The sequence below is a fragment of the Oncorhynchus nerka genome, linkage group LG27 (genome assembly GCF_034236695.1).
Source record: "Oncorhynchus nerka isolate Pitt River linkage group LG27, Oner_Uvic_2.0, whole genome shotgun sequence".
In the NCBI taxonomy this organism is placed as follows: Eukaryota; Metazoa; Chordata; class Actinopteri; order Salmoniformes; family Salmonidae; genus Oncorhynchus; species Oncorhynchus nerka.
In genome coordinates, this window is record NC_088422.1 from 41,825,672 (window position 1) to 41,850,116 (window position 24,445).

The following is a 24,445-nucleotide window of genomic DNA, read 5'->3' on the forward strand; positions in this document are numbered from 1 at the left end:
CCTGGATTGCAGTTGATATTACATTAAAAGTAGGCCTACATGGTGCAAGTGATCAATGCAATTTGAGATTCTGTACAGATTACTACAGCAATTGTGAAGATATCCACGGACCTGCGATGACCTATGCACGTTGTCTTGAACATGCAGCTTTATATGATTACATAAGAAGAAATGCATAGTTACAGTAACCTCTAAATGTGGCCATGTAGGTGTTACTAGTTTTAAGGTTGAATGTTAGATTAGTTTGTAAAATAGCTTTATATTTAGGCTATTTACTGTATTACAAAAGTAATACTGAATTGTGTTTGGTTGACAATGCAACCAAATGTTAACATTTAAAGGATATATATCTACTGCTTAGCCACTGGCTTAATCCCATCCCAACTTTTATTTTTGTTTGAGTTGGAGACGTGATTACAACATATAATTTGTTAACTTGTTGACAACTTAATAGGCTATTTATTATATTCAAAAGTGATGTTGAATTGTGTTTGATTTTCAACAGAACTAAATATCAACATTTGAAGTAGACTTTGTTTGGATAGTTCCATCTGTTCCACTGACTTATTCTGGATTTATTCCCAGTTTGTCTATTAATAACTGATATGTTGTATTCACGTCTTCATCTCAACCAAAAACCTAAACCAAATCTATGGGATTTAAGCCAGTGGCTAAGATGGAACTATTCAAGCAGTGCCTTCAGGAAGTATTCATACCCCTTCACTCATTCCACATGTTGTTGTGTTACAGCCTGAATTCAGAATGGATTAAATAGATATTTTTTTCTCACCCATACTGTAACGATCATCTGTTGAAGAAGGTGTGGACCAAAGCGCAGCGTGGTATGTGTTCATACTTTTATTTCAACTGACCACTAAATAACAAAAATCACAAACCAAAACAGTCCTGTCAGGAGCAGAAACATAAAACAGAAAATAACTACCCACAAAAACCCTGTGGGATAAAGCTACCTAAGTATGGTTCCCAATCAGAGACAACGATAGACAGCTGTCCCTGATTGAGAACCATACCCGGCCAAAACAAAGAAATACAAAACCATAGAAAAAGGAACATAGAATGCCCAAATCACACCCTGACAAAAACGAAATAGAGACATAAAAAGCTTGAAGGTCAGGGCGTGACACATACCCCGTAATGACAAAGTGAAAACATGTTTTTAATTCAATACATTGGGGTATGGCGACGATTACAGCTGTGAGTTTTTTGGGTAAGTCTCTAACAGCTTTGCACACCTGGATTGTACAATATTTGTCTATTATTCTTTTAAATTCTTCAATCAATGTCAAGTTGATTGTTGATCATTGCTAGACAGCCATTTTCAAGTCTTGCCACAGATTTTAAAGCCGATTTAAATCAGAACTGTAACTAGGCCACTTAGGTACATTCAATGTCGTCTTGGTAAGCAACTCCAGTGTATATTTGGCCTTGTGTTTTAGGTTCTTGTCCTTCTGAAAGGTGATTTCATCTCCCAGTGTCTGTTGGAAAGCAGACTAGACAAGGTTTTCCTTTAGGATTTTGCCTGTGCTTATACTGTAGCTGTATCCCGTTTATTTTTATCCTACAAAATTCCCTAGTCTGCCGATGACAAGCATACCCATAACATGATGCAGCCGCCAGCATGCTTGAACATATGAAGAGGGGTACTCAGTGATGTGTTGGATTTTCCCTAAACAATTTTGTTTTCACATTTTCTTTCAGTATTACTTGCTGCCAACAGGATGCATGTTTTGGAATGTTTTTATTCTGTACAGGCTTCCTTCTTTTCTCTCTGTCATTGAGGTTAGTATTGTAGGTTAACTTAAATTATGTTGATCCATCCTCAGTTTTCTCATATCACAACCATTAAACTCTGTAACTGTTTATCGTTTCCTTCCTCTCCGGCAACTGAGTTAGGAAGGACGCCTGTATCTTTGTAGTGAATGGGTGTATTGACACACCATCCAAAGTATAATTAATAACTTCACCATGCTCAAATGGATACTGAGCATCTGCTTTTTTTTTTTTTTTACACATCTACCAATTGATGCCCTTCTTTGCGAGGTATTGAAAAACGTTCCTGGTCTTTCTGGTTTAATCTGTGCTTTAAATTTGCTATTTGATTGAGGGACCTTACAGATTACAGATGTGAAGGGGTGTGAATACTTTCTTAAGGTACTTCCCCTTTAAAAGCGTGATATTTTGGTTGCGTTGTCAACTTAACAATTCAATATTAAATAAATACACGTAATGCACTTTAAATGCATTTTGATTTGATATAGTCCTATTCCTTAATTGTTTTTGTGGGGTTGAGATTAAGATGTGAAAGCAATATCTTAATTCATTTGTAGACAAACTGGAATTAAAGCCAGACTAAGTCAGAGGCACAGATTAAACTATCTAAGCAGAATATACTGTACATCTCCTTCAAATGGTTCAGTGCCACTAAATATCATTACATTTTAAATCAACCACAGCTTTTGTATCAATAGGCCTATTATATTGTCCATTTTTTTTGTTGAATAATGGTTCAATTGAAACAATAGCTGGTGTTGACTTTGCAAATGCTATATAAGCCTAAATAGCATCATTGATGATAAATGAGTGGTAAAGTACGGTCACATTTCATTTGCTCTGTTAAACCTATCAATTGAAAAGACTTCATTAGCAACAGTTAATCTATTTCGTTTTTAAGTGGAAATCTTTCAATGATCATTTTCACGATAGCACATTGGTAATAGTCAGTTACAAATACCATACATAAGTAGGGCTGGGCTAAGTTATAACCCTGGATAGGAGACCAAAGGGTAGCTGTAGGAGGTACTGCCCAGCCTATTGTGTTTTTTCTGAAAGTGATTGAAGATCTAACATTGTTTTAAAGGTAAAAATTCAAAATATTTTATACAAAATGTAAATTTCACCCTCAAAACAACAGTTTACGTTGACAACTTTGTATAAATACAATGTATTAACAAATGACATTGAAACAATGTTGATTCAACCAGTTTGTGCCCAGTGGGTAGCTATTACAGTACATGTAACACAATGTTTTGGATTGTGCAACATGGTTCTCGTGAGAGGTTTGCATGCCAGGTGGGCCAAGCAATGGACACGGTAGACCACATCTATTGAGGCTTGTTGTTCATTGGAACATATACAGTATATTATGTATGGTCCTTGGCTGTTAAAAGTTGTTGTTCAACTGCAAGAAAAGAACAACAAAAGTTACAGAAATATCAGGAGACTACTACTAACCAACAGGCTATAATTCATATTTATTGGAAATGTAAGTACTATGGAAAACATTTGGAGGATTTACCGTTCAGCATGAATCCCTCTCTTGACTCAAATGTCTTGGTGTAGTTTGTTTTATGGGTGCTTTTATCATGGATGGGTGCCTACTCCAAACACCTAAAATGACCCTTTTATGTTGCTGGCTACTGATGGGGCTCCATAAAACAAGAGAATACAGCTATACCATTAAACACAAAGGATGTTTTTTACTGGAGTTAAGGGAATGGTTTTGATGCCTTTGAAGGCCTGTACGTGGATTAAGATCATAGAACTGTGGCTCATTTTTTTTAAACCTCCAGGCTTAGCCTAGGTTCAAAGATCCATAAAACACATTTCGACCTGGTAAAGGAAAGAGAAAAACACTCTTACGTTACAACGACCCATTTGCTGCCAAATATTTTCACTGTTAGTCTAAATAACACTTTATGGTTTCCTGCAGTTAACGTTGGGGCGTTGAGTTGCATCCTGAAATCCACAGATAGTAATGTTCAAAAGGGTACAGATGTGGCGAATAGGGCAAATTGTTTCCTAAATGTGCAGCCTGGACACCTCTCCAAATGGTACAATTCTATGCCATGAAAAGGAAGCCCCCTTCATATTTTGTTTATTATAAAAAAAATTACAGTGAATTAATGTGACTGACCAGCTCGATTCAGTCTTATGTAGCAACATTTGTAATTGAGTTTTTTATATTGGATAAAATTAGAGATTCGAAAATGAGCTAGAAAATTGTATGTCATACACTACAAATGAGGAACAATGGGAAAGTAATTATGCTTTGAAAGTTGATCAACTTGTGAGAAAATGGCCCTTGAATGTTTTGGTACACCTACTGGAGAGCTCTTCTTTGTCTACACTAGGGCTGAGGCAGTCACAAAATGTTGTCAGCCGGTGATTGTCAAGCAAATAACTGCCAGTCTCACGGGAGATGACCATTGATTAACATAAACACATTTATCAGCTCCTGGCTTCGACACATAGCCTACGAGCCACTGATGCAGACCTTCGGAACATCAACATTTAAAAAGTCTAATAAATCCATGTAATCAGTATGACTCCTCTAACCCAGGTCATGTGTCTTAGCGTGAAGATAAGCAGGTACATACTATAACAATAGATAACCATGAAGGGCATCAACACTGACCCATGATAGTGAGCCAGTCTACAGTCACACACACACACAGTCAGTTGCAGATGGTCCAATGGCCTGAAATCAGCAAATGATCGAGAATGATTCTGAAATTGGTATGCTTGTCCCGAATGATCTACTTCGTAAGTGGGCAGGCCTTATCAAATAGTTTTTCATCTTTGATCCAGATTTCCCATTCAATGAATGCAGTGTTTAAATCTGGCCCATTATTTGATTTTCTAACAATTCTACCCATTGTGAGATTTATATTGTGCATGGGATCATGGAGGAGGTTCTTATACAGATCATCCCTTAATAAAGTAAAGCTGTATCCTGGCTCAGTGCTTTTTTTGGGGGGGGTGGGGGCTTTTGAAGACAGCTGAAGTAATGATTAGAAAGTCCACATCTGAGATGTATTTCCCAATACCAAACCATTACTAAAACCAGATGGGTGCAGGGCAGGCCCATCTCTGTTTAATATTCCCAGGGTTCTCTTAACAAGCCTTTTTTTAGCTATGGACAACAAAATGGTTTGTTGTTTTGTTGTTTATTCACATGAATATGACATGATCAATTTGATGGTAGTGAGATATTTAAAACATTATAACATGATCTATTCAAATCTCTAGTATTGTAGCATTAAATGATGAGTGTTTCTTCTAAGACTGGTTTACTTCGATATCAACAGTGTAGGCCTACCGTGAATGTGTGAAGATTTTATGCTATTGTTCCAAATCAAAATAAAATAAAATTCAATTTTATTGGTCACATACACATATTTAGCATATGTTATTGCGGGTGTAGCGAAATGCTTGTGTTCCTAGCTCCAACAGTACAGTAATATCTAACAAGTCACAACAATACACACAAATCTAAAGTTAAAGAATGGAGTTAAGAAATATATAAATATTAGGTGTTGAGTGGAATGATCTTGCACCATGGGAAACATGCAGAATAAGCTAAATATTCTGCAAACAAATCATTTCGACAATGAATTGGACATTGCTGCCTTATTCCCTCTGCTTAAGATAGCATTTCACTGTCAACATACGTTGTTAATGATGTAAATCTCAATTAATTTATCATAATATACATGACATACCAAGCTACCAGCAGCCTGTGAAACCACACTGAATGTTAGTGGAATGGTAAGACGTCAAGACAAGAATCTGTGTTGTCTGTAGAATATGGTCTGAAGAAAAGTAATAAAAACAGCATGCATGAGAGATCCAGTCTTTCCATAAATATGAAGATGTAAAAATTGGCTTCACCAAGAACTACTCCAATCTGTTTGACAGCCATGTCCTGCATTTCATGATGGGGACTGACTTTGAACTCCTACAAGCTATTCACGTCTGGCACAGGATCTCCAGTTGCTGTTTATACAGCGTCAGACAACGTGTATCACATCATCAGCAAAGCGGAAAATGAAAGTTTACTGAATGTTAAGACTTCCTCACTTATTGTACTTTTAAGAGCAGCGTCAATGCCAAAAGTCTGAGGTCTTCCTCGTGAAGTGTAACTAATTTTACCTGAAGAAGCTGTAAATCCGTGACAATTAGGTTTAACTAGCATTAAAACCAAAGTACAGTATGTTAACCCATTGTGTACATGGTGCATATAGTATGTGGTAGAGGAGTTGATGGCACAGGTTTGTGTCAGTGTGTCAGCTTTTTAAGATAAGACAATGACTATCATCCCCATGGGGAAATGTTGTTTGCAGCTCTGTGCATGCATGAACAAAACGCCAAACACAACACACAAGCTGCAGGTCGCCACGGAGCAGTGCCCTTTGGAAGTTTTAGATCGTACCACGGTCTAAATGCAGGCCTAAGGTATAATAATAACTTTGAAAAAAATCACAAGTTGTAAAGGCAAAGCCAAGAATTCCTAACATGTGCAAATAGTATGGAGGTTTGAAAATCATTATGGACATTACACGCAGGAAGCTGACATTCCGTACAATTAACTGTGTAGTACCGTGCCCTGAATGTGATTACCCATTTTATTTCTGTGGTGTATGAGTATAAGCCATGGGTATCATTGTAATTCAAGCCACACTTGGTACTTCCTTCAACTGACTGAGAGCAAACAAGACTGGGAGTGATATCTCTACAAAAAAATGGTATAGGTCACACAATGTGAAATGGAAAAAAGATTCCAGACAACTTTTCATTATTTTCTATATTTATGTCAAATGTGTATGTACATAACAAGGGGCAGAAATACACTGCAGGAATTCACATTTTCAGCCATTGAACGTGATGGTGCTAAGATGGATCAGCAATACTGAACGAAACAATCAAAATACAGATTTGTCAATCCACTGTTAGCACTTTCAAAATGTGAGGCTACACAAAGTTGTCACAAACTTAATGAACGCCAATCTAGAGGGGTAGCAATTTAAGACTGCATTAACGAACAACAAACAAAACTTTGGTCAAATATTATCTGACATCATATACAAATGCAAGGGATTTCATTATTCGACTATATACCGGAGCAACCACTCAAGACGCTGATTTGCATTTGAATTGAAATACTGAACAATGCATACTGCATCAAAGTACATTTCATACACTTGTACCATTTGGCAAAAGTTATTTTGACTCAGATGATGCAGTTGATGTACTGGAATTGATTGGATTAACATATGTGTATATTTTTTTCAAGTCAAAGAAAATGTGAAACAGAAAGAGGCAACTGAAGAGAGGATGCAATTCTTAAAATCAACTGTAGTGCAGTCATTATTTTGATGAGACAATCCGGTGAAAACACACTATCATACTATTGTCAACAAGTTATTCAATGACCTTATCTATGATGTGGCTTTTAAAGCTAAAATACAAGTAATTGTTGATTCTGTATGATCGATTCAATATGATCTAATTGTAAATTCTATGCTCTACTAATACATGTTCAGAGCAATAGGAGCAAGTCCATCCATTTCAGCAGAACTCACTGAATTGTGGTCTTTTTACTGCACATTCAGGGAGTGTGTAACACAAATATCTACATACAAAAGTGGAAACGCTTTCAGTACAGGAGGAGGGGGGTGCAGTGTCATTTACTTTTTCAGATAACTGGAAACCCACCAGGTCTCAATGATCACACTGCTTAACTGGAAAATGGACGACAGGAAATTCAAAGCAGGTCTGTAAATATACAAAGAGATATATATAGATGTATAAACAAAAAACAATAAAAAGCTAAACAAAGGTGGGTTGTTTGGTTGTGCAAGTTCTTCTGTAGCATGATGATGAGATGCTTCTAGAAAGGCTTGGTCTGATTATTTGAAGACATTCTCGAAAGCTGGACACTTGTGGGTCTTGAGTTTCTTGATGGCCTTTTTGAACTCTTTGCTGGACTTGTCCCACTTGTGGATGCCCGTCAGGAGGAACTGCTTGTCCACCTTGCGGCCCATGATCAGGTAGGTGTTGCCCAGGTTGTCTAGCTGCTGGCAGGGGCAGTCGGCTCCGTTCTTCAGGTACAGAACCAGATTCTTTAGGTCTTTCTTCTTCAGGTGGCCCAGTTTCAATGGCTTCTTCCTTTTCTGCAGAATCACCTTGCGGTCCATTCCTTCCCGTCTCACCTCCTTGATCTTGGTCTTGATGGCTACAATCAAATAGACGTCAAAATAAAGAAGGCGTTGTTAAAAACATTTTTTAACATGTCTATTCTCTATGTTACGGTAAATACTTAGCTTGTGGGCTAGCTCAGAATGTTGAATCATATCTAGGGTTAGCCTGAGGCACTTTTCCTTTTAGCCATATTAATATTTAATGTCAGAACAGAATGACAATCATATAATCCCTGTGTATGCATTGTGCAAGGGCCAGGGGCTCTGTGACAAGACAGCAAGCCGAAAGGTTGGGTTGCAGAGCAGAGGTTATCAGTGGTTAGATAGCTAGGCCCCAGACAGCAAGGGCCATTAAAGAAAGCAGCCTGGTCTCATAGACTAGACGTAACATAGTAAATGTACATCCGGGACAATCAAATTAGTATGAAATGTTATGTATGGGTGCATAAGACAGATGGTTACTTAAGGCAAGAACGAAAGTAGAGTGGTTGGTCGGATTGGATGGGTAGGCGTATAACACAAACGTCTAGCAACCGTCTAGCCACTTTGCAACTACTTAGGATGTTAGCTAACCCTTCCCCTAACCCTATCACACGAACGTCTAGCAACTCAAAGGTTGCGAGTTTGAATCTCATTACGGACAATTTTGAACTACTTACTACTTTTTTAGCTACTTTGTAACTACTTGCATCTTAGCTAACCCTTCCCCTAACCCTCACCCTTTTATCTAACCCTTACCCTAACCATAACCATTTTTGCTAAACTTTCCCTAACCTTAACCCTTTAACCTGACTCCTAACCTCAACCCTAACCTTAAACCTAACCCATAGCATAGCTAATGTTAGCCAGCTAGCTAGAATTCATAACATATCCCATCTCTGATGGGATATGATCTGTCTACATTGGCTATTCTTTTCTACATTGGCTATTCTTTTCATTGGGCTCCCGAGTGGCGCAGCGGTCTAAGGCACTGCGTCTCAGTGCAAGAGGCGTCACTACATACCCTGGTTTGATCCTGGACTGTATCCAAACTGTCTGTGATCGGGTGTCCCATAGGCTGATGAACAAGTGGCCTAGTGTGGTTATGGGAGGGTTTGGGAAAGCTGCTGGAACGTTGCAACCCTAACCCTACCCTTATGTTCAATACCACTACTACCACTTCAATATCACCACTGAAAGAAAGTGAAACATTTGATGCTGTAGTACATTGTAACCTTGCCTTTCATCATTTCTTGATATGTGCCAATGTATTGCCACAATTTTACACCCACCAAATGTCTCAATAATCTTTTTTTTTTTTTTTTGTACTTTTATCTCTCCAAATCCCACACCGGGTCTCTGATTTCGCTTAATCTGTTTGATCTTTCACTAAACTCTATTTAACCTGCTAATCTCTTTGTTTCCTCCACCTCCCCTTCTGAAATGGTGCACGAGTCAACCCCATGGTGGTCCAAATCTCAGCATCTATTCATGTATCTCAAATTGCACCCTATTCCCTGTATAGTGCACTAGTTTTGACCAGGGCACATAGAGTGACATTTGGGCCCCCGAATGGCGCAGCGGTCTAAGGCACTGTATCTCAGTGCTAGAGGTGTCACTACAGACCCTGGTTCAATTCCAGGCTATATCACAACTGGCTGTGATTGGGAGTCCCATACGGCCCAGTGTTGTTAGGGTTTGGCCGGGGTAGGCTGTCATTGTAAATAAGAATTTGTTCTTAACTGACTTGCCTAGTTAAATAACATAAATAAAATGTAGACTCAGCCTCTATGGGTATAAGCCTACCTCTTCATCTCCCCACACAGTAAAGCAGGTTACTGCATGAGTGTATGGGGAATGTATGGCACATTGCTGTGATTCCACTCCATTGATCTACGGGCAGGGTTAATGACCATCTTGTGATCTTTTAATGCAGGGATTTGCTCCTGCACTTGGTAAACTGGCTGCTGCTCGAGATGTGGTGCTGGCTGATCTGTCTTTGAAAATCTGATAAAAAAATAAGAATACTTAACGAAAACAACATACATTATTATCAGTGTAGCTTACAGATAGGGGTAAAGACTGGTGTAGGAAATATAGGCTACTACTATATATCTGAACTCTAAATATAGGCCCCTACTTAAAATGCACCATAATATGCACCATAAAATGCATTCAATAGCTAATATAGACTACTATATCTGAACTCGTAATAGGCTTCTACATGAACTATAGGTACCATGTTTTAGGGTTCATCTATTGCCCCTCGATCTTCCCATTGCCAATTAAAGTGTTAGAAAAAGAACAGTCCCAGTGCTTTTCCAGGTATTAACAGTGCACATGGTCGGGATTAGGACCTTTATCCTCCATCTCTGGTCCATGAAAAGTCTCTGTGAGGAGGGCTTAGTGTTAAATGAAATCAAAATTGGCAGCTTTCATAATTGGCGAGTCATAAAAGATAAGGTCTAGCCCACCCCTGAAACCACTTTATCTGGATAAATCCAGCTTAAACTCTGTGCTGAACTTTCTTTGCACCTTGTGTTGCTTGTGTGCATATCTCCCTGGCCAAAGTGTACAGCACAGTGTCTGACCAGGTAGGTTATGGTTTTAACTGCTCAGGAGAAAGGCTCAGTCATTGATCAGTAGTGCCTTCGGGGCAGTTAAACTAGAATTCATGTTACTGTTTAATCTAATATTCTGGGCCCCTGTTTCGGTAAACTTTTCACCCCAAACTATCATCTGACACGAGCGTTACAATAATTTCTCAAGCATTCAAAGTTACCAAGAGAGAAAATAGGAAACACTGCATAAACACTGCACTTCATCTCTCATTCTATCTTCAATGTTATCTCCATCTGTCGTTGGTCTCAGGTTTGGACAAATTGAAGCACTCAAACTCTCTATCAATCGGCTATGCTGTAAAGTTTGTGGGCATCTAGGCTGTAACCTTTGTCCCTGACCCTTGACCTGATTTCATCTTCTGGTTTAAAGACAGGCTTTCAGACAGCTAAGATGGTGTCATAAACCCAGCAGGAGCGGGTAAGTTGGGCATGGGCCCATTCACAACCATGGAATAACACAGCCCTCGGACATTCACAACCATGGAACCTGTCTGCCCCGTGAGCCAATGTCTACGTCCCAAATTACACTCTATTCCTTACATAGTTCACTCCTTTTCACCTGGCTTGTATGGGCCCTGGTCAAAAGTAGTGCACTATATACGGAATAGGGTGGCATTTGGGACGTATCCTATGTGATCAGTCTAGATCAGGGCCGGGGCTGCTGTACTTTCGTTTATTCCATTAGCATGGGGAGGAATGGATGGTGCAATTACCTATACCACCAGAGAGAAAGCCAGCTGTCAGAAGTAGGGCATGGTGGGTTTGAATATAAGTGTTCTGGAGTTGTGTAACAAAGAGCTGTGGTAATAAAAGTTTAAGTATGGAGATAAATCATGGTGGGAACAAAGTGTTGAGTGGGATGTACCATAAAACCATCAGCAGAGTAGACAGCACTGATGTTTAGAAATATATTAATCAGGATATCTGAGGAACAAGGGACTGGGAGGAGTTTAGCTAGCTAGATGGCTATCTCCAATTGTATTTGAAATATGTTAATTTCCTCATGGTTGATCATGATCACCCAACACATAACATTTGGTTAACTGAACTGTGGATTTTGTTGTTTGTCTTTATATTCACTCTTTAATTGGACCGAAGCTAAAAATACAGTTCAGTTATTCAGAGATAAACAAAAACTTGGGTCACTGTACAGTGCATATGGTCAAGCAGACTTTCAAGAAACAACCCTTCTACTTAAAAACCAACACATTTCTATTCCTCCATGTCTTTTACAAACACATGTATACTTTCTCTGCCAGATTGTCCTGTATCCAACCAAAAAGCATGAAAAGCTTTCGCCTTAAAATATTCCAACTTTATTTAGATAAACTTGCCTGAGAATGTCAAAATGTGATTGTGAGATTGGAAGGAAGCTATTATTCGTGACTTCAAACAATGGCACACAATAGTAACAAGCCTCTCTTCCCTTTAGAAAAAATATATATACTTTTGATTTCACCTAATTTGTTTATTCTGTCATAAAGAGCACATGTTCAACTTCATTAAAAAAAGTGTTTTCCCATCTCAAGAGGTTAAAATACTATACATTGTACAACGCTCAAAGTGTAGGTCTACGTCGTGTGCTTCCAATGAGTAGTATTATACGGCTCTACAGCGAATGGTTAGCTGTCTTATGGAGCATTAGTAACGGCTCTCCAGCTGGTAATTAGTAGTTAAATCAGCCATGAATCCCTGTGTGACAGGGGGAAAGGAAGCTTGTTGTGTGCAACAGGGAGGGGCAATTGAATGTAAGATTCATTAAAAAATATATAGAATTGTACAGTTTTTCAACACAAAACACCAGAAAATGGCCAAAAAGAGTAGAACCAGCTCACCTGCTTTTACACTATTACTTTTAGATGTTTCTTTTGCAATAAATATTTAAAAATGAATAGTTTTACCATATTAAAATGAGAATTCAGTTCACGTAACAGCATAGCTCCGAGAAGTAGGGGTGCTGAGGGTGCTGCAGCACCTCCTGAAAAATCGTAATATTTGAATAATACAAAGGAAAAAAATGTTTTTCTTTCTCTCACAAAAGTAGTGCACTGGTCCTTTACTAGTCCTTTATTAGTGGACCGATATAGCTGTCTGTAGTGCGGGCAAAAAACATTGTCATTTTACAAATTAATAAAAAATGAAAAGCTGAAATGTCTTGAGTCAATAAGTAATTCAACCCCTTTGCTATGGCAAGCCTAAATAAGTTCAGGAGTACAAAGTTGCTTAACAAGTCACATAATAAGTTAAATGGACTCACTCCGTGTGCAATAATAGTGTTTAACATTCTTTTTTTAATGACTACCTCATCTCTGTATCCCACGCATACAATTATCTGGAAGATCCCTCAGTCGAGCAGTTCATTTCAAATACAGATTCAACCACAAAGACAAACTCAGACATTGAATATCCATTTGAGCATGGTGCAGTTATTAATTACACTTTGAATGGTGTATCAATACAGCCAGTCACTACAGAAATACAGGTGTCCTTCCTAACTCAGTTGCCGGAGAGGAAGAAAACTTGGTGACTTTAAAACAGTTACAGAGTTGAATGGCTTGATAGGAGAAAACTGAGGATAGATCAAATACATTGTAGTTACTCTGCAATACCAACTTAATTAACAGAGTGAAAAGGAGGAAGTCTGTACATAATAAAAATGTTCCAAAACTTGCACCCTGTTTGCACCAAAGCACTAAAGTAATACTGCAAAACATTTGTCAAAGCAATTTGCTTTGTGTCCTGAATACAAAGGTGTTATGTTTGGGGCAAACCCAATACAACACATTACTGAGTTCTACTCTTCATACTTTCAAGCATAGTGGTAGCTGCATCATGTTATGGGTATGCTTCTAATCGTTAAGGACTGGGGAGTTTTTCAGGATAAAATAGAAAAGAAATGGAGCTAAGCACAGGCAAAATCTGGGAGCAAAACCTGGTTCAGTCTGCTTTCCACCAGACACTAGGAGATGAATTCACATTTCATCAGGACAATAACCTAAAACACAAAGCCAAATATACACTGGAGTTTCTTACTAAGAAGACAGTGAATATTCCTTAGTTGCAGTTTTGACTAAAATCTACTTGAAAATCTCTGGCAAGACCTGAAAATGGTTGTCTAGCAATGATCAACAACCAATTTGACAGAGCTTGAAGAAATGTGAAAATAATAATGGGCAAAGGTTGCACAATCCAGGTGTGGAAAGCTATTAGAGATGTACCCACGAAGACTCACAGCTGTAATTGCAGCCAAAGATGCTTCTACAAAGTATTGATTTGGGTGTGAATACTTATGTAAATAAGATATTTCTGTATTTCATTTTCAATATATTTTCTAAAATGCCTAAAAGCATGTTTTCACTTACGGTGTATTTGGTGTGTATATATGTTAGCAAAAAAAATATTTGATCTGTTTTGAATTCAAGCTTTAACACAAAAAAATGTGGAATAAGTCAAGGGGTATGAATACTTTCTGAAAGCACTGTATATGTATTTTTTTTCCGTATGGGTTTCACACTGGATTCTGTTAACATGGGTTCTGTTAAATGAGAACAGACCTTTCGCAATGAGATCTTTCCAGGAACTGAGCGTTTTAGTGAGTGAAAAAAATGCTCATTCTGTGCCAGCGGAGGCAAATTTCTGACATGATTAGTCTCCGCAGATTAATAAAACTGACTTCTATGTAAGTCACAGATTCCTCCAGCTAACTGCCCTGACTGAGGTAGCCTTTCAACCACACAGTCTGAAGTTAGGCCTGGTATAGGTGAATTAAGATTATGCCATTAACTAAGATTATGCCATTGCTGCTACAGTTAAACTGTACATGTAAATTTATGTCTATATACCCATGTGAATATTAGTGATAAAAAGTACATTCAGCATCTCTTGCTTGCAAAGTAGGCAGGATATTGCATAGTGACAGTCTAGAGTAGTGCTCTTTATTTATCAATCTACATCTATTATAAGATATCCCTCTGACTCATTTTGGTCTGACCAAAAGTGCTGTAATGAAAGCATAACAATAGATTGGCTCATGAGTCATGTGACCAGATGCTTTGTTAAGGTAAAAACGGATCTTTATAAAATCATGTCATAATTGCTTTCACATTTCACCCTTTTCTCTCTCCTCTCACAACATTAATGACAGATCTTTCACACCATATAATAGTTGTTTTTGAGTTAAGCCCATCCTTGCATGAGTTTTAGGGCAAAATAAGAAGAGAAACCTTTCAGACAAATATTGACTCACATTTTTGCACCAATACAATGTAAAATAATAGAATTTGCTCAACAGTACTGCTTCATAAAAAAACATAACCAAATGTTAGTCCCGCAGTTGTGTGTCAAGATAAAAGCATAGGTTATGCTTCAGTTATTGATTAACCTGTGGCAGCCATTTTAGAAACCTCTTCTCTCATTTCTTTAGCCAATTAGAACATCTAGCATAAACATTTCTTGTTTACATGTTGCCCAACTGGTACAGCAAAACAAACCCACCACTATAGCCCATGGCATTGCCACACAGCAAGCAGAGCAGCCCCTGGCTCTATCCCAAATCGCACTCTAGTCCCTACATAGTGAACTACTTTAGACCAGAACCATATGAGCCCTGGTCAAAAATAGTGCACTATATAGGGAATAGGGAGTCATTTTGGACACAGCCCCTTTTTTTCTCATGGGAGTTGGGACTCTCCCTTTGTGGGCCACTCCTGCAGTGATTGGGTCTAATGGATGCAATAAAAGTCTAATTTAACAGTCATTGTCAAAGGCCATGCTCAGCCTGCCTGGATAAGCTCAGACGTCAAGCGTTAAAGACATTGTGACAAGGAAACAAAACAACATCTGTCTTAATCAGAGATGAAACAGACCAACGTGCCACTTTCATTTGGCAAACCAGGGAAGTTTCTGAGAACAGAAAAGTGAGGCTCATCATTACAGTGTAAGAATGGGACAATTAATTTAAAATGCTGCACATAACTTTGTGTATTAGCTTTCCCTGAGAACAACTTTGAAAGAAGATGTGCAGAAAGTCCGTCTTCCCAAGGTCTGGCGGTTGGAATGGATTTGGAAACCACCAAAAACTTGGAGGCCAGCTTCTACCAATTTAAAATAAGGCACAGCATCACATTGCATACAATCACTGCCTCAAGGTGTGCTGAATCAACAGTGTCCCTGCATGCGAGAAACTATCAATGCATTTTAATTGCATAGAAAAACAATACATTCTAAGTTGTTGCTACACTGCATTGGCACACTGTGGATGGGATGGGCTGGCAAGCCACCAGACAAGCAGAAAGACATTCCCATACATGTGACATCAGTCCCCCGTGACAGAGACTGAGATTTGGACCAATAGGAATTAAGCTTTAACTTGCAACCCTGCTGACACCTCCTTTAAATACCTCCTAAATAAAGACTTTAGGGCTCAAATTCATTAGTTACAGAATATTAGCATTTAAAAGAGTAATACAAACTCCAAAGCTCTGTTTTTCTAGCGGATTAAGGCAGTAATTTTTTCCAGTCTATATGTAACTTTGTGAGAATCAAGTATATGGCCAAAAAAACAAGGTCAATTGTTAGTAGTAACCCCCAAGAGGAGATTTTCTCTAGTATTGTATCATCGAACAAGCATAAAATTGTGCAAATCGATGGAACATGAAACATTTTTTTACTGAAAATGTGCTTGAACAGTGTGTTTATGGTCATACATACACAATATATCCAAAGGTATCATGCCCATAGGGGTATAGGGGCATGATACCAGGTTTGATACCAGGTTTCCTCCAGATGTAAAGCCTTGCATTCTGGCCAAAGAGTTCAATTTTGGTTTCATCAGACCAGAGAATCTTGTTTCTCATGGTCTGAGAGTCTTTATGTGCCTTTTGGTAAACTCCAAGCAGGCTGTCATGTGCCTTTTACTGAGGAGTGGCTTCCGTCTGGCCACTCTACCATAAAGGCCTGATTGGTGGGGTGCTGCAGAGATTGTTGTCCTTCTGGAAGGTTCTCCCATCTAAACAGAGGAACTCTAGAGTTCTGTCAGAGTGACCATCGGGTTGGGTTCTTGGTCACCTCCCTGACTAAGGCCCTTCTTCCCCGATTGCTCAGTTTGGCCGGACGGCCAGCTCTAGGAAGAGTCTTTGGGGTTCCAATCTTCTTCCATTTAAGAACGATGGAGGCCACTGTGTTCTTTGGGACCTTCAATACTATTTTGGTACCCTTCCCCAGATCTTTGCCTTGACACAATACTGTCTCGGAGCTCTACGGACAATTCCTTCGACCTCTTGGCTTGGTTTTTGCTCTGACATGACCTGTCAACTGTGGGACCTTTAAATATACAGAGATGTGCCTTTCCAAGTTTCAAGTCCAATCAATTGAATTTACCACAGGTGGACACCAATCAAGTTGTAGAAACATCTCAATGGAAACAGGATGCACCTGAGCTCAAGTTCGAGTCTGAATACTTATGTAAATAAGTTATTTCTGTTTTATTTTTAATACATTTTCAAAAATGTCTAGAAACCTGTTTTCACTTTGCCATTATGGGGTATTGTGTGTAGATTGCTGAGGATTTTTATTTATTTAATCCATTTTAGATTAAGGCTGTAACATAACAAAATGTGGAAAAAGTCAAGGGGTCTGAATACTTTCCGAAGGCACTGTATTTATATATTTGTTTCTCTGTAATATTACTAGTCACCTAGCAATTTCATAAAGTTGGCTTTTAGCTAGTGCAGATAGGTTCCTAATCTCCGAACCTCATAACTAGCTACCAAGAAGCCATTTCAGGCTATCAAGTTAGATTTGCTAGCCTGTCTAACTATCTTAGCTGGCATGCCTGGTGCCAAGGTTGGTAATAACTAAAGCAATAACTAAATGTACTGAATAAGATTCACATTCCTTTCAATCTTTTACCCAAACTTTATCAGATATGCAGAGAAGAATATTTATTTTATTTAAAAAAAAAAGAACAACCAGTCAGGAGGATACAGACAGATCAAGGGGTATGCGTAGATATGCAGAAACATGTAGATATTTTTGACATAGAAGTATGCATAATAATTATGGATCTAGATTGCACATTGTAAATATACAGTCAGTTTGAACTAAATCCATGATCCTCTAAACTAACCATGATAATTATTGTGGGACTGACCCCATTTTTATTATTTTCTAACTGTTAATCTACAGTAAATTGCTTTTCTTTTCAGAGGCTTTTCTTTCCAATAGACTTAATAAACCCACTAAAGACCACACTTTTAAGATCATACAAAGAGATGACTGTGCGGTGCTATGGAACATCATCTATCGCTGGGATAAAGCACCAAGCTCATTACTGTAACCAGCATGGTAAGAGTCAGGGAATGCATGTAAATAAGACATCCTATTGGCAAGACTGTCACTTGAATAACTTCTCAAAGCTTGCTTTTGGAAAGATCTTACAATGTACGTTGAGGGGCTGCAGACCAAAGGTGGGAGGGAGGGCTCATTAGATCTGGGGCAAATTCCAGAGGTATAGGTATAGACATACTGTAGTTCTCCATTGTATGTGGTTCAATTTGTATAGGCTTCTATGCCATGGAGAGTGCAACCTCTTGTGTTGGCTAACACAATCAATAGGTATAGTAGCCCATAGGAAAACTTGTCATGGCAAAACATGCTGTGTGTGAATGTGTGTGCGCGTGTGTTTATGTCTCTTCTTCTGTATTTTTAGGAAATGCCTAACAAACGGAATGAAAATGGTAGTGTTAGGGTTAGGAGAAGCTTACCAAACTCGCTGGCACACATGTGCTCTAGAATGATGTCTGTTTTCATTTCGTTGTCACATGGGGGACAGATGGGGGAGTAACCTGTGGAAGGGAGGGAGGAGAGAGTCTTTTCAGAGGGCAGGACATGCAGCACTGTCACAATAATCAACCAAGTAACAGCCATGATCAAATGGATCAAGAGTCGGGTTGCAAAATTCCTGTGACTTTCCCGAAAACTCCAAGAAATCCTGTGAAGATTCCCTAAATCAGAAGGGAATAAGCAAGAAATCCGGTATCCACCAACCAGAATTTCTGGAAGAACTGTGAATTTGGGGAAAGTTCCTGGAATTTTTCAACCAGTGAAAGTTTTTTTTTTCTCCCTAAAATCACTATTCAAACTGAAGGGAACAACAGCTGCCAGTAACTGAATCCCTAACAGATTGTAGCATTGTTCACACCTCTATTTACCTCAACATCAGATCACTTCCCATGGTAGTAACACTTTTGATCTTTTACCACCTATCTCCCTGCCTGTGCTTCAAATCAACCTTGCAGATGAAATCTTATGTGAACACCTACAGTATGTGAAGATGACACCTGACATTCTGGTCAGAGGTGCTGAGTACACTCTGTTGTCAGTTGCTCTGGTGTTTTTCCCCTCAAACGTATTCATCCAAACTCCAATGACGTTTGTTCTTGTTTGACAGTAAAACTCTTAACTGACCGACCTGACCTCAGTTGGAATGTCATGTGCTTTTATAGCAGGTCATAACTATGGCCTCCAGGACACAATGCTGCTTGTTATAGGCTAGATTTATGAAATGATAGGGGATATCAGTAGTCTTCTCAATATCCAAGACTGACTATCATTCCATTGTAATTTGGTGGTTAGTTTTGATCTCTTCGGAGTCTATGCTAACAGAGTCAATCTGTCCTGGAGGCCTGTTTTACTGTAAAAGCATGTGGAAATGCATGTGTGTACACGCATGCACACACATGAACTGTTACGTGTACCTGAGACTTTTATAGAAGGTACATTACTGACTGTGAAGACAGGGAAGACTGACTGAAACTGGAAAGTCTTCCACTCAGGCTTTCATGTACTTGTATTTTTAGTTACAGGAGCCAAGTTCCATATAAACATTTTAGAATGTTTTGACATGATTAAAAATAAGGAACGGTTCTAACTGCGTAGTGGCCAACAATGGACAGAAATGCCTTTTTTTTGTTTTTGCTATACAGGGTTTTTGTCAAGTGACATTCATAAATATTTAATGAAAATGATATTGATTCAATAATTAAATAACTGTTCTGTTCTTTCTTAAACAGCTTAGCAAAACTTGGCTCTAAACCCCAAAACAACATTTGGAGTACTGTGAGGTTTACCATCTGTAAAATATAAATACATATTTACACACACTTATCCTGTTATTTTGTGATTGCCAGTTGGCCATTACGTGTGTTTGACAAACGCTTACGAAAGTTACACCCAGGTGGAAAGCACTTGTGAAAATAAGCACTGTTTACAGAGTCAAAGGGGCTATATTTTCAATTTAAAAAAAAAAAATACGCTAAATCTATTGTCACCAGCTTCATACTTGTTTAGCAGTCAGCAGTGGAGAGGATCTTTAAATAACTTACATCAAAATACATGACCGTCTAACCTAATTTTGATTTGATGGTTTATTCATTCAAATGCATCCCCCCCCCATACATCACTAAAAAGCACATATTTTCCCGGGGGTTTTAGGTTCCTGTCAGTCAACAGTGATGAAGATGCAGAACAACACAGACATTAACGGCCCTGTAATGAGAAGAGTAGGGTTAAAACAAAACCGACTCTGTGGCCTGCTGGGCTTCTGACTGGGCAAACACTTTCTGATTTATTTATCGCAAGTGCTGACACATATGACAACAGGTGACCTCTGGAGACTGTGTTCCAAATGGCACTCTATTCCCTATGTAGTGCACTACTTTTGACCAGAGCCCTATGGGTCCTAGTCAAAAGTAGCACACTACATAGGGAATAGGGTGCCATTTGGGCCACACCCTGTGGATCTCTGTGTGGTCCCCGAGCTCCAAGAGGAGCCTTTTCTCAGGCTGCTGGGCTCCTGCCAACACACACCACCATGTTGGCCCCCCTCGGCTCAACACGTCCCAGTTACAGAGGGACTACCTCAGATATACAGTAAGTGCTGTGTAACTGCAGCACCACAGAGCGATAAAGACCTCTTCATCGGGTGCTGGCCTGGAAAGTCACCAGTCACCATATCAGTTCGCTGTAAGACCGAGCTATTCATGTTCAGAATATAGCAAATGTTTTAGCACTAAGCTAACATTGTTTTGAAGCCTGCATATACAATGCAGATCAAAATGTAAGGAGGTTGATGATGGAAAGTCCTTTTTAATTTATGAGAAATCTGCATGAGGTGGCTGTACTTCCCCTTCTGGGACACCTCTAGAACAGAGCAGAGCAGCCTTTCCAACTCGCTCCAAGAGAGATTCTACTAGTTCCTGCCAGGGACACTGACATGGCAATAAAATATTACAACCCATGACAGAAACAATCATTTTAGACAAAACTTGTCCTTTGATTGTGAAAGGCTGCAACATTTACACTGAACAAAAATATAAACACAACATGTAAAGTGTTGGTCTCATGTTTCAATGTTTTTTTTTATATACAAACACGTCTGACTTATTGTTAGCCCCAAGCTGTTACAGATGTAGGATCTTAATTTGAGCCAGTTTGCTACAGCATGAAAATTATCCTGAAGCAACAGGTAATGTAAATTATTATGTGGATTATAATGACTGGACATTTTTTTCGTTGGGGCAAATCATGTCTAACATTTTAAAGTGGAAATTACAAACTTTAGAAACCTTTTTAAACCTTGAATACACGACAAGTTAACATTTTCTGTACAGGAAAATTATCAGCAACAACATAGTGATCAAATGAAGATCCGACATCTGTAGGTAGTTCTAGTCCTTCTGAACATAACTCAGTCCAGAAACTGTGGTTGCATCCCAAATGGTGCCATATTTCCTATATAGTGCACTACTTTTAACCAGAGCCCTATGTGTCCTGGTTAAAATTAGTGCACTAGGAAATAGGGTTGGGACGCAATCCCAGTGAGATTGTGGAAGGCAGTCTCGAGCCAAGTATCCCTGCAGGCAGATAGGCAGACAGGCATCAAGGACCTGATGTCTGTGGGAGTTCACTGTAGCCTTGAAACACAGTATATTACATTAGCAGAATTGATAGTCTGTTTTTTTTTCTCTCCTCATCATTGTCGCTCTGGTATTCACTCTTTCATAATTCGTATACGTTTGTTTCTGCTATTCAAATTAAACTATATATGTTGTTTCTGTCTCGTGACTTTTTTTTGGGGGGGGGGGGGGGGGTTAAAGGAAGAGGCCAGTAGTTAAGACGTCAATATAAAATGGTCATTAATGGATGTATTAGTTATGTGGTTGGACTGCCTCCCAGTTCATAAATTTCACCTTGAAATAAATTGCTACCATCTGTTTAAAGGAGTATTAGGCTACAATATTAATTACAACATCACTTCTCTTTGTCAATAGCAAGCAACTTAACATTTGATACAAAGAGAGGTTCTCTCTTGGTAAAGACAGCGTAGTCTTGTTCGTGCTCTCAAATAACTAAATAAAGGTTTTGCTATCTCGCTCTTACATTTCTTTTAGATAATCTAATCTAGAGGTAATCAAAGCAGTCATGGGAAAAATTACCCCAAAAGGTTGGGAATGGTTCATTTGCATCAGGTTTGACATCAACAAACCCCTGAAACAACATTCTTCCGCCTGAAGAACTGCATGGGTGTCGATTCTCACACTATGTCAAAGTAGTGACTGTTTGTTATCTCAGTCAAGTACTGCAGCTCTATTGAGCTGCCCTATAGGACACTATGTTGAGCCTGCCCTATAGGACACTATGTTGAGCCTGCCCTATAGGACACTATGTTGAGCCTGCCCTATAGGACACAATGTTGAGCCTGCCCTATAGGACACAATGTTGAGCCTGCCCCATAGGACACAATGTTGAGCCTGCCCCATAGGACACTATGTTGAGCCTGCCCCATAGGACACTATGTTGAGCCTGCCCCATAGGACACTATGTTGAGCCTGCCCTATAGGACACTATGTTGAGCCTGCCCCATAGGACACTATGTTGAGCCTGCCCCATAGGACACTATGTTGAGCCTGCCCCATAGGACACTATGTTGAGCCTGCCCTATAGGACACTATGTTGAGCCTGCCCTATAGGACACTATGTTGAGCCTGCCCTATAGGACACTATGTTGAGCCTGCCCTATAGGACACAATGTTGAGCCTGCCCTATAGGACACAATGTTGAGCCTGCCCCATAGGACACTATGTTGAGCCTGCCCCATAGGACACTATGTTGAGCCTGCCCTATAGGATACTATGTTGAGCCTGCCCTATAGCATACTATGTTGAGCGTGCTCCATAGGATACTGTTGAGCCTGCCCTATTCCGCAATACATGGTAAAAAAAAAATACAGATATTTGATCATGATTATTACAGATTATCATGCTTCATCCACAAAATACATCATATTTTTATCAATTGTAATAAAAACTGCTTCCAAGTGAAGAACATAATGTACATTCAACAATACAGATTACAAAATCCTAGCCAACACCTCAGCTTTTTACATATTGTGACAAGCAATGGCTCAGTTTCAGATCTGGTACCAGACTAGCACATGGAAACATGACTGGCACTTGGTGACATGGGATTCTATATGTAATTCTATAATTCTAGATATTATGGCAGGCATACTGCCTGCAGGTAGGTAGGTAGGTAGGTAGGTAGGTAGGTATAGCCTTACCTGTGGGTTTTGTGGCTTCAGTGGCATTGGGTGCAGTCATGGCAATGCAGACTTCGTCCTGAGGAAACTTGTCGCAGGTGAGCATCTCAGGCCAGGGGAAGCCGAACGACTCCATGATAGGGGTGCAGCCGTCCCGTACAGCCTCACACAGCCAGCGGCAGGGGTATATGGGGCGCTCCAGGCACACTGGGGCAAACAGGGAGCAGAGGAACACCTGGGTACCCGGGTGGCAGCTCTTATGCACCAGGGGCACCCAGCTGCCCGCCTGCTGCTTCACCTCAGCCATAGTCTCATGCTCCAGTAGGTTAGGCAGCAGCATCTGGTTGTAGCCCACATTGTGACACAGCCTCAGGTCCTCTGGGATATCCACACACTGAGGAGGCTTGCCATAGCTGCGGCCACCATTGTACATGTCCGATTTCCAGCTCAGGTATTCATACTCAGAGGCTTTGCTCAAAGACACCAGTGCCATGGTCAAAGCCAGAGGGATGATTCTCCAACGGCACAATGGTTCAATAGACCTCATTGTTCACAACAGAGGAGAGTCTGCAGAATACAAGTAAAATGCAGCTCACAATGAAGCTTTCACTGTAGAATAGAACAGACCTGCTTCAAGAGAAAAATAAAATGGAGAAAAGCGCAAAGAGTCCAGTTGATAAATGCTCTCTGAGTTGAAAGTTTCAGGTTTCAGTGTAACTCCACTCCTGCCTTCTTGTTGCAGCCCCGCTGTTCTGTTCCCTTCTGCTGCTACTGACTCACACAAGCGCCTGCAAAGATAACTGTCTAGAGTAGCGCAGCTTGCAAACAAGAGGAGATTGTGAAGTGCGCGTCGGCCAATCGGAAAGGGTCTGCGCCTTTTGGCACTCACACGTCAATCAATGTGCTCAATTACTCACTGCGTAAAACACGGCTTAACGTTCCCTACCCCCTTCATTAGCCTTTTTTTTTCTTTGTCAAAACAAACAAGTTGCCTTCACACCAAACAAAAAAATAATTAAATGGTTGAAATAATTTAGTGATTGGTCAAACGGCAGCTCGTAATCACTTGACAGCTATCATGCACAGTACATTTATGGATCATTTTGGACAGTTATTTGGAGAATTGTAGATCATTTATATTTGACTACAAACACTATTTAGTTACAGCGTCAATATGCGGAAATACAGTATGCGCAGCTCAATAAATATATTAAATCAATCGAAAAACGTTCAAAAGTTTTAAGTCA

General features: G+C 39.5%; 1 protein-coding gene across 1 annotated transcript; it reads right to left on the minus strand.

Annotated features, from left to right (window-relative positions):
• Positions 1 to 6,589: 6,589 nt before the first annotated feature.
• Positions 6,590 to 24,005, minus strand: sfrp1a (secreted frizzled-related protein 1a). Its single transcript, XM_029638239.1, has 3 exons — positions 23,220 to 24,005; positions 18,364 to 18,444; positions 6,590 to 8,035 (listed from the first exon to the last, which is right to left on the minus strand). The coding sequence occupies exons 1-3, from the start codon at positions 23,743 to 23,745 to the stop codon at positions 7,710 to 7,712; spliced, it is 933 nt and encodes a 310-aa protein (XP_029494099.1). The 5' UTR covers positions 23,746 to 24,005; the 3' UTR covers positions 6,590 to 7,709.
• Between the last annotated feature and the right edge of the window lie 440 nt (positions 24,006 to 24,445).